Source organism: Pelodiscus sinensis, chromosome 2 (assembly GCF_049634645.1).
Source record: "Pelodiscus sinensis isolate JC-2024 chromosome 2, ASM4963464v1, whole genome shotgun sequence".
Lineage (NCBI taxonomy): Eukaryota > Metazoa > Chordata > Testudines > Trionychidae > Pelodiscus > Pelodiscus sinensis.
In genome coordinates this window covers 143,006,424-143,018,055 of record NC_134712.1, presented here as the reverse complement: position 1 = coordinate 143,018,055, position 11,632 = coordinate 143,006,424, and the positions used below count along the sequence as shown (strand labels likewise).

The window sequence follows — 11,632 nt, the reverse complement described above, 5'->3', positions numbered from 1 at the left end:
TTATTTGTTCTTGTACTGTATATACTGGACTGAAGCCACTACACTATTTTTTTGTAGATATTTAGATATCAAGGGCCAAATTCAATAGTGAGCTAAATGGCAATATCTAAGTGGGTAAGGAAGCAGTTATAAATGGTTAGTGGTAATTTGCACTAATTTGGGATCCAGTCAGTGACTAAAACTAGTGCAATTCATATACAAACAGAGAGAGGAAGGTGAGAGGTTATAAGGAAAAGGACTAACAAGAGTAAGATAAAACAGTTTTCTTTTCCTGTATGTTTATAAATGTTGGAAGGATCAGGGCCAAAATCAGAGAAATTTTAAAAGAAAAGTACTGAGACCGCAAGAAAGAAATACTTACAAAAAAAGAGTATCTAAGCTATTAATTAACAAATTATTTTATTAGATCTAATATCAGTTTCATCTACCAAAACCCCAGAGGCAGAACTGTAAAGGTGCTTATAAAACATAAGTTTGGCAACAATTTTTGGAGAACCTACATGCATATCCCCTAAAGGCAGAGTCCTCAACAATCATAAAACAAGTATGTAAAGATGACATGAGTTCACCAGGATTCAGAAAAGGTATGGATGTTTATATGGACAACAATTATATTTACAAAACTTAGGACAAAAGAAGAAATTTAAGTAGTATGGAAGAAATATAAACCCTCATGCTTTAGTACATAGGTGGACCTGACAGATAAGGAAAACATGTGCCTTGTAGGCTGAAGCATCTATTGCTGACCACTGTCAAAGACAAATGACTGGATTATGGTCACTTGTCTGGTTTAGTATGGCAATTCCTATGCTCTAAGCAGACAACATCTCATATAGATGCTAATAGAATATCCAGACCTTCAGCAGGAATGTACATGATGAACTAAACAGCTTGTTATTCGTAATGGATATTCTTAGAAAACAATGATAATCATGAAGACAAATATTTAGATTAGCATCAAATTACAAAACTTATTACTTAAATTACAAAACAATTTGTTTACATTTTTTTAAGAAAAGGAACATATTAACAGTATCAATGAAATGGAAAGGTATCCATTTTTATTTAGACATTCATTTGCTTAAAAAGTGACCTTTGAATTAAAGTTTCAGGGTCTGTAATTATTACTATGAATTTGATGTTGCATGATTTGAGCATGCAGAACTTTAATTTAAAGTACGTAGTACACACTTTTAAGATGGGGCTCCAAATCAATTTAATTTTTCCACTAGTCATTTTTAATATTGGTGCTTTATTTCTTAGATTAATGAAAGATCAGTAAATAATCACTAATTTTACTCTGAAGATGACAGATTCTTAATAAAGCTGCTTCAGGTTAAGTACCACGAACATTTAAAATGTTATGACACTCAGTCAAATACGTGCAATCTGGAGTATCATTTGTGCAATATTATTAGGACTTAGTCTGTCTTGAGCTGTAGACATGCAAATTCCACATTGACTTCAATGAGAGCTCTGCTTGACTTTCACATCTCAGGGCAGATTTTAACCTAAGTTTGCATTTTTGGAATTTAAAAAAAGAACCGTTAGCTAATATATGTTAAAAAGGCACAACTGTAGAACGTTTTAGAAAAATAAACATTTTAAAGTTAATGCCAGATAGCATTAGTGCAATTACTTTCACTTCCTTACTTGCACACAGTAGGTTAAAAATATAAGTCATGTGTGAAAAACCATAAGACATTTTAGAAACAGTATAGCTGCCAAATAAAGAGAACAGTGGAAGAGATTTCTGCAGCACAGTATATTCACAGTGCCTGTTCAACAACTTAATGCCTTTTAGTATTCCCGAAAACAAGGTTTACAAACTTGTAAACAAGTCACAACTCTTTTCATACAAAAATAGATCGGCTATGAAATTTTTCAAAAGGTTTCCTAGCTGCTGACTACAAAGTTAACATTTTCATATTCACCCACACAGTTGATAACGTCTGGATCAACTTCTTTCTTTGAAGAACCATTTTTGGTATTCTGAATTGCTACATGGTCGCAATAACGGTGCTGGATTGCCATTGTAAGAGTTAGATTCAGCTTGCAGACACTTCTGGGTTTGTACATGGAACAAAGTACCATCCTACAAAAGATAGTAGAACATTATTTACAAAACAGTCTTAAAATTATAGTTATTCATTCAATTTAACCATATTTGATATGTAACAGGAAACATCTAACTTATCTACATCTTAACTACATCTAAACTTATACTTCCCCTCAGGGGGAATCTATTGAATCCAAGAAGCCTGATGACAAGGTTAAAATCTGTGTCTTTTGGATTTACAGGAATGATTGAATATCCACATACAAGACGCATTGGATGTGGATGCATTGGAGAGGGTCCAGCGGAGGGCAACCAAAATGATTACGGGGCTGGAGCATATGACTTATGAGGAAAGGCTGAGGGAGTTGGGTCTATTTAGTCTGCAGCAGCGAAGAGTGAGGGGGGATTTGATAGCAGCCTTCAACTTCCTGAAGGGAGGTTCCAAAGAGGATGGAGAGAGGCTGTTCTCAGTAGTGACAGATGGCAGAACAAGGAGCAATGGTCTCATGTTGTGGTGGGAGCGGTCCAGGTTGGATATTAGGAAAAACTATTTCACTAGGAGAATGGTGAAGCACTGGAATGGGTTACCTAGGGAAGTAGTGGAGTCTCCATCCCTAGAGGTGTTTAAGACTCGGCTTGACAAAACCCTGGCCGGGTTGATTTATTTGGGATTGGTCTTGCCTAGAGCAGGGGGGGCTGGACTTGATGACCTTCTGAGGTCTCTTCCAGTTCTATGGTTCTATGATTCTAAGACCACTATGATGTCCAATAGCTAAGGTTTCTCATGGTGAACAACCAGCATCACAAACAAATATCTAGGTAGACAACATTTAAGTTCTGTTGATAAACAGTACAGCTACTTCACAGCAGCTTATAAAATGCATCATCTTTAGGCAATGAATGTAACATAATAAACAAATATGCAACAAACAATCCTAATTCTGCTCCGGTAGCAAACTTCAGCCTCATCTCTTCTTCATTCTGTTCCTTTCATTTTTCTACAGAATGATTCTACAAACTCTGATTCACATCATTAAGGATTCCCATAATTATGCCTCTACTTTGCAAAATGCATTTTTCCCTCCATATATAAACTTTTCCTAAATGTTTTTTTAATGACAGACTATGACCTCTGTCGTCATGCTCTGATAAATCAGTGCAATGTTAGAGTTTCATATCAATTCTATCCCCCAATTTTACCGCTGTCCTATTTTTTCCCCTGAAAGAGTAGAACTTTCCATACTACATCTTGAGCATCTTAGTGTTGGATGCAAAAAACATCACATAGGGGCATATGACAAATGCCAGTGTTCTAATTCCTCTCCTAACCTGTTAAAAAAGGCTTATGAATATTGCCCAGAGAATGGAAGGAGCAATGTAAACCACATTTTTCATCTGCTAACTGCAGACCCCTCCAAAAGAGGCCCCTATTTTAAATGCAAAAAAGAGCCCAACCTTAATTATAGCATCAGTGCTGCCTTGTCACACCACATTATTCAGTTGGATACATTTTTTAATAACAATCCCCAGTACAAATGCATTATCATCAGTAGTTGTGGCACAAGGTCATCTGAAGCTCAACAAAGGAAGTTAGGGAGGGAGGGAGAGATTTACAGAAAGCCTTGAAGATGGTGAGTGTAGCTTAAATCTAATGCAACAGATGATGGGGAGGGACTAAAGAAGGGAGTGATGTGATCAAGTCAATAGCCATGGCAGAGGATTTTAGTGGCTCAAAATCAATACATTAGTTTTAAAAATTAATGCTTCTGAATACATTGAACCTTGAAGCATTTCAAATCACTTTTTTTCCAAATCTTGCTTTTCTGAAGTGTGTCATTCAATGTGTGTCATCTTAGGATATGTCTACACTGCACAGTCCTTATGTTGGCACAGAGTACTTACACTAGCATGGGTATAAATAACAGTATAGACAGTAAGGCCCTGGTTAGGTGAGTAAATATACACCCGGACCCTGTTAGTATGTACCCTACACAACTCTATAGGCCCAAGCAGTGCTCTAGGCCAACTACTGCCTCTCCACTCTTAGAGCCTTTTCGCACTGCAGGGAAAGGCTCTAGCAGTGGAAACAGCAGCACATCAAAAGGTGCCCTCCTCTGGGATGAAAATGAAAAGTGGGGTGATGGCACCATTTTGACAGACTCCAAATACCTGTTAAAATATCCATATATTACACTGCCAGAGGTTCAGATGGAGAACAGGCACATTTTAATGTAGGGCACATTTTGTTGTGATGGGAAAGGTAGCGGGGACTATACGGGGAGAGTGGTGAGGGTTCAGGGTAAGCAGGAGATTATGGGGCATTGTAAATGGGGGGATAGCAAGGAACTGTGAGCTATGATGTATACAGGCAGTCCCCAGGTTACGTACAAGATAGGGACTGTAGGTTTGTTCTTAAGTTGAATCTGTACGTAAGTCGGAACTGGCATCCAGATTCAGCCGCTGCTGCTGAAACTGACCAGGGGCTGACTACAGGAAGCCCGAGGCAGAGTTGCTCTGCCCCGGGCTTCCTGGAATCAGCCTCTGATCAGTTTCAACAGGCTGAATCTGGATGCCAGTTCTTACATACAGATTCAACTTAAGAACCCCAGGCGTCCCCAAGTCAGCTGCTGCTGAAACTGATCAGCGGCTGATTCCAGGAAGCCCGGGGCAGAGCAACTCTGCCTCGGGCTTCCTGTAGTCAGCACTGGTCAGTTTCAGCAGCGGCTGACTTGGGGACGCCTGGGGCAGAGCAGCTGGGGTGCTGCTGGGTTGCTCCAGTAGCGCCGCTCCTCAGCGCTACTGGACCAACCCAGCAGCACCCCAGCTGCTCTGCCCCAGGCGTCCTGATTCAGCCGCTGCTGAAACTGACCAGCAGTGGCAGAATCAGGACGCCTGGGGCAGAGCGGCTGGGGTGCTGCCGGGTTGGTCCAGTAGCGCCCAGAGCGGCGCTACGGGACCAACTGGCAGCGTCACAGCTGCTGTACCACAGGCGTCCGGAGCAAAGCCGCGGAGCACGGGGGCAGCGGGACAGCCCAGACGCGCCGCGGCTGTCCTGCTGCCCGCGTGCTCTGCGGCTTTGCTCCCCGTCTCCCTGGTCTGCTGGTCTCCACAGAGACCAGCAGACCAGGGAGATGGAGAGCAAAGCGGAGCAAAGCCGCGGAGCACGCTGGCAGCGGGAAAGCCACAGCGCGTCTGGGCTGTCCCGCTGCCCCCGTGATCTGCGGCTTTGCTCCGCTTTGCTCCCCGTCTCCCTGGTCTGTTGGTCTCCAGCAGACCAGGGAGACGGGGAGCAAAGCCACGGAACACGCCGGCAGCGGGACAGCCGCAGCGCGTCTGGGCTGTCCGCTGCTCACGTGCTCTGCGGCTTTGCTCCCCGTCTCCCTGGTCTGCTGGTCTCCAGCAGACCAGGGAGACGGGCAGCAAACCCCGTTCGTAACTGCGGATCCGACATAAGTCGGATCCGCGTAACTCGAGGACTGCCTGTATATGACAGCTGGGGGAGCAGGGATAGTTCCTGTGCAGCAGGATGTGGGAGATATATATTGGTGGATAAAAGGACTGCTGGGGTAAAAGGGACCATGGGGCGGCAGGGCAGCCTTGGTATATGCAGAGGATGAAGGAAGTAGGTACGGCAGCAGGAGATGCTGTGGATATGGACAAGGTGAGGGTAATAGAAGTACTGTATTGAGGGATGAGAGTATGTGTTTGAATGTAAAGGGAAGGGAGCTTTGGACAAGGGAAGGCAGCAAAGAATGGTGGGCAACAGGAGAGGGCAGGGAGAGTGGGGACTTGAATGAGTGAAGCATAAGGTTTGCAGAGGCAGCAGGGACCTTAGAATTGGCAAGGAAGCCTTGAGTCACAGAAAGATAGGGGGAGAATGGCAGGGACAACTTAAAAGTACTGGTATGGATGGAGGTGGAGATATTATTGTGGTGGGTAAATGGGGTTGAAAGACAGTGGCATGGTTAAAGGAAGGCTGGGACACAAGGGATGTGAGTGGACACACTGCTGTATAAGTGTGGGAATAGAAGCAAAGAGACAGGGAGGGAGAAAATGAGTGAGGTTCAGGACGGAGGCACAAACACCTAAAATATTCTCCCAGTGCTGGTGCCTCACAATGCCAATATAATACAGCTCGAGGTACCAAGACAGGAATGCTAGAGATACTGAGTGACCCTGCAATCAGGCACCATCAGCACAGAGAGATTACGTTCATCTCAAAGTCCCAGTTTTCCTAAGTCTTTTTTCCCCAGACTTCCCCCCACACATATCCCCACTAACTGATCCCCACCCCAGCCATTCCATGACTCTTCATCCAAAAGTGGACAAATTAAGATTTATTTTCTTAGTTGCACCTGTTTTGTACTCATACAACAAGAAAATGATGGATTTTTTTATTTGGAAATGGGCTCACTTGCAGATGTTAGTACCACTTAAGAGGTAAAATATTTTTACACACAGTAGCATTATTTTGGATTTTTAGACAATTCATCATAATGGTTTCCATCTAAAAATCACAATGTTAGTAACTGAATTAATATATCTGATACTTACTGGAATGCCATAGGATATCAGCTTTCATTTAAAAATATAATCATGTTCTTAGCTCTGATAGTTGAGAAGGAAATCACAAAACTGTGAACTAAATGTACCTGATATAGCATTATAATCTCTTATGCTTTTCCCCCTCCATGGCCAAAACCACTCATAATAATAATAGTAATAAGTTATTCTGCTTGGGTCATACCACGCATTTTGTCACCTGCTATGGCTACCCTGCATGCAGATATTAATGTCCTATTCCTTGCCATATCTCCACTCACACACAATTCTAAAAGGAGTAGGCAGCCACATGTAGGACAGGCTAAAGAGGGTTGATTTTTAGCTACTAGAAGACTTGCTGGGAAAGACACAAGTACCTGTGGCTATTCAGCCTGGAATATAACAGTGAGGACAGTCCTAAGGAACTCACAAATGATCACACTCTTTATATAAGGGAGGGAGTGAAAAATTATCCACAAATTACTTCATTTCTTTGAGGCTAAGGAAGAGTGGTGTCAGCCATGGGGTGATTCCTCTTCTATTTTTTCTTTTCAAGACAGGACAGAGGAAGGAGGATCCTCAAATATTGCTGCCATCTCTATTATTTACAGGCAAGAAGACTAATATTCAAATTGAAGATTCTGAACGCCTCACCAAGATCTAAGACCTCTGGATGTAACACCCCAGTCCAATTACTGGGTTTGTGCTGCTTACACAATGAACAGAAACAATAAAGTTAAAAAATTGACGTACTTACCTCTCTGAAAACAAATTTTTGATTTTCAGGAATATTTTGAATATTGTCTTGACACAAGTACATTGTCAAATAGTCAGTCCCAGAATCAACTGCTGCACAGGCTTCAGGCTGCCGAGTATTGTAACGTATTTCATTATGGGATGTATATTCGAAAAACTGCCAACCCCAGAAAGGAAAAAAAGGACAATAGTTTTACATATACAGTATGCAAACAAAAAACATTTAATTGGAAAAAAGAACCAAAATAAAGATAAACGATTCCATCTATCTATGTGCTAATAAATTCACTTAGAGTTGTCAGTTCACATAGAGGTCGAGAAAAATCCTGATAAGAGTTTTGTCTCCATGAATCTGGACACGCTGATTAATAATATTATTGTGCAATGTATGTGATAGTGCTATGTGTGAAATTATAGACATTCACTGATATTATGCTTTAGAGTCTGTGACTAAAGGCTAAAAGACTAAACCAGGTATTTCAGGGGCTAAGGGGAGTTGATAAGCAGGCTTTCTCCAGACAAAGTGAAGAGGTCAACACCTTAAACCAGATGTTGTCAAATTCAACGGGCTATTCATTTGTATCATAGATTTCAGGAAGAAAACATTTACATTGTAAAATAGCATCAGGAAGCATCATATTGGAACACACACTAAGTGTACTCTTAATCAAAATGGAGTCAGCCCCTTTTGAAGATACAGGATATTGAATCCTGTAAACAATTTGATCCTGCAAACAAAAGCAGATTCTAAGCTTTAAGATGACACTGAAAAACCTTGGATTATCCTTCACCTGAGGAGACAAGGGAAACTATACCTTGGAGTCTGTGGGATCCTGGCTAATAGTCAGCTATTGCTGGGAATGCAAGACTGGTGAGGAAACTACCTTGAACAAAGACTATAGCACATGTAGTTAGGTTTTAGCCATTAGCAAGTGTACTTTTACTTTTGTTTGTTTGTTTGTAACCATTTCATCCTTTTTTCCTTCTATCTGACACCACTTTTGTTAAGAAACTTGATTTAAATTTTTTTATTTTATTTTACTGTAAACCAGTAAAAAACACAGTGCAGTATTGGAAGGGTAGGGTAGGGCAGGGCATGCCTATCCCAGTTAAGTTGATAAACTGTAATGTACCAACTGTTTAAAAGAGTAATGAACTTAATATCTTCTGTGAATGGAGAGTGGGTAGGAAATGTGCACTGCAGAGAAACATCTCTTTAGGAGCTCACGGTCTGGAGTTTGCTAATTGTTCAGATATGCCTTGGGCTGGCAGAATCTTGAGGACTTTGCTGGTGAGGAAGACAGACGGGTGGAGAAAGGAGCTGACAGAACTTCTAATCTCAAGCAAAGTTCACTCTTGTTGAGGCAGAGGTGTAACAATAGGGTAGGTCAATTCATAGAGATGGGGTGTTCTGGTGACAGGAAGTTTCCCCCATCAGATACGACGAAGGGGTTTAGGTATTATATCATTGAAGGGCTGGAATTGGCAAAGCTGGCTTCAGCTTCTAGTTACTAGAATTTTAAGTCTTCATCTGCTAGGTTAGAGCCCTCCACTATCAGAATACAACTAAGTACTTAGAGACCATGACTTACAATCAACTCTTAACCTTCTCTTGGGAAAACTGAACATTTAGTTTGTCATTGTGAGGCCAGTCGTTCAGACCCTGAATCATTGTTGTAACTCTTTTGTGAACTTTTTCCAATTTTTCAACATCTTTAAGTGTTGATACTAGAACTACACACATTTTCTTTCTATTCAGAATTTCCCTGCTAGGTATTCAAAGAAAGCATTTGCTTCCTCAGCCTCCACACTGCATATTTAGTTGGTATCTACCATGACCTCTAAAACCTTTTATAAGACTTCTTTCCAACATATAGTACCCCATTCTGTAAATGTGACTTACATTCTTGATATATGACCATGTATTGAGCTATATTAAAGCACATGTCATTTAAGTGTGCTGAACTTCCCAAATAATCCACTTTACTCTGTAAATCTGACCTGTCCACATTATTTACTACTCCATCAATTTGTGTCATCTGTAATTTTTACCAACAGTGGTTTCATACTTGTTCCGGATCACTGATAAGCACATTCAATGATATTGGACCAAGAGCAGGTCCATATAGGACCCCATTAAAAAGACTCCCAACTAGATGGTGAGTCTCCATTTACAATTATTTTTTGTGCTAAACTGATTTTGTATAGTGCTAGTTTTGATACTAGTCAAAGTCTTACAGAAGTCTGAATAGATGTCAACTCAGTTACATTTGTCAACCAAACTTGTGACTGAATAAAAAAATATCAATTTTGACAAAGAATGGTCTAAAAATGAACATTTGTGAAAGAAACAGTAATGTCCCCTTGATGAATGCTCTGTGAACCAGCCTGCTCTATAGCCACAGTGTTATCTTGGACATTGTGACCCCTAGAAATTTTATTCTATCACGAGGAACCCATAATCACAGAATAATAGAATTCTGGAAGGGACCTCAAGAGGTTTTCTAGATCTGTCCCTGCACTCATGGCAGGACCATGCAAGACCATCTAGACCCTCCCTGACAGATGTCTGTCTAACCTGTTCTTAAAAATGTCCAGTGATGTAGAGTCAGCAACCTCTCAGCAATTTATTTCAGTGCTTAACTATCTTGACAAATAGGAAGTTTTTCTTAGTGTACAACCTAAACTGCCCTTACTACAATTTAAACCCTTTACTTCTAGTCCTAGACTCAGAGATTAAAGTCATTTTTTTCCTTCCTCCTTGTAACAATCAGCGTTTTCTCTTCTCCAGACTAACCAAATCCATTTTTTCAATCTTCTCTCATTGGTCATGTTTTTTACATGTTTAATCATTTTTGTTTCTCTTCTCCGGACTTATTCCAATTTGTCCACATTTACCTTAAATCTAGTGGCCAGAACTAGAGATAATGCTGCAGCAGAAACCTAATCAGCATGATCTCTTACCACTGGCTCTTAAGCATACAGAGAAAGGCCCTGGACTTTTGAAGGTTCAGACCTGGAGGTAGGCATAACCTGTACTGTGGCAAGACTTCCCAGACTGGAGGTGGTATTCAGAATGTTTTCGGATTTGCATCCAAGCAGATTTGGCTCCTACTACTCCAAATAGTAATGGATCAGCTACAGCAGCCAATACTAGCCTCAACACATTTCCCCAATGAGTCCAAGTATCTTCCTTCTATACATTACTCAGATGGATGTCACCCTCCTTTATAACTTTTAGCCCTGTGGTTATGGTACCTGGGATGTGGAAGTTCTGGGTTCAATTTTCCCCTATGGCTTCTGTGGAAAAGATTTGAGTGGAATTCCCATGTTTCAGAAAAGTGTCCTACGTACAGGTCTATGGGATATTCTGGAAGGGGTTCCTAACCTCCTCCTGTTAATGCTGTTTCATTTTTTTAAATAATTAAGTAGTCATCATAACAAGGCCTTGAACATGGGAGTTCCATACCCATGTGCAATGTTAACACATTTTGGTGACCTCTTCTTTGAGTGCCCCCATGTTTTGGAGTAGAGCATTGAAATGTGGCAGGTGGTGGCCTTTCTGTCAGGGATGTGCAGTTTACTGTTCCTGTTGACTGCATAGGAAGACTGGGAGTCAGTGGGGGTGTTATATGATGATACCTTCACAATAGAATTAGAGTTAATTTTCTTTTATTTCTAAATCAAGAAAAAGAATACTTGCAAAATGTCATCCTGTCACAATAACCTTTTAGAAGCATGAAAATAATAGGTCTCTCCATTGTTTTTGCCCTTTTACCCTGGTATTATTTTTTCTATTGAAACAAAACTGAGATTAACATGTTTTTGCTGAAAAACTTTCATTAGAATATGAAAATATCCTAAAAAAGATCAGAAACACCCAGTGTAAAATTATTGGATGAATGTCCTTGAGAGTTCAACCATTCCTATGGACAGGATTAGCTCCAATGTCAAACCATGTAAGCAGTCACTTCTTCTTAACAATAAACCAGCTGACTAAATTATCTGTTTATCTATTTCATTAATCATCCCACTGAACTACTCATTTGAGACAGCGTGTTGGGGTAGGAGATTTGAATTGTGGAACAAGGAAAGGGATGACATTTAGTGTGCTTAAAATCTAAGATGTGCTTAGCCTCACCCAAATCCCTTGGCTTTCTGATGTATGACTACACCCACCCTTCATCTGTCTTTGTCTTTAGGGCAGGGACTGTTTCCTGTGTTTAATAAGTACCCACACATTTTGGCCTCTACTGCAATCTAAACAAAAAATAC

The 11,632-nt window shown here is 40.7% G+C and overlaps 1 protein-coding gene across 1 annotated transcript in view; it reads right to left on the bottom strand.

The window, feature by feature from the left end:
* Positions 1-1,341: 1,341 nt before the first annotated feature.
* The window catches only part of GALNT12 (polypeptide N-acetylgalactosaminyltransferase 12), a 73,300-nt gene continuing 63,009 nt past the window's right edge, over positions 1,342-11,632 (bottom strand). Inside the window, exons 9-10 of the mRNA XM_006137085.2 lie at positions 7,359-7,514; positions 1,342-2,095 (exon numbers count right to left, since the gene is read on the bottom strand). Of these exons, the coding sequence (XP_006137147.2) occupies positions 1,958-2,095; positions 7,359-7,514 (294 nt within the window). The 3' untranslated portion in view covers positions 1,342-1,957. The remainder of the gene's footprint in view (positions 2,096-7,358; positions 7,515-11,632) is intronic.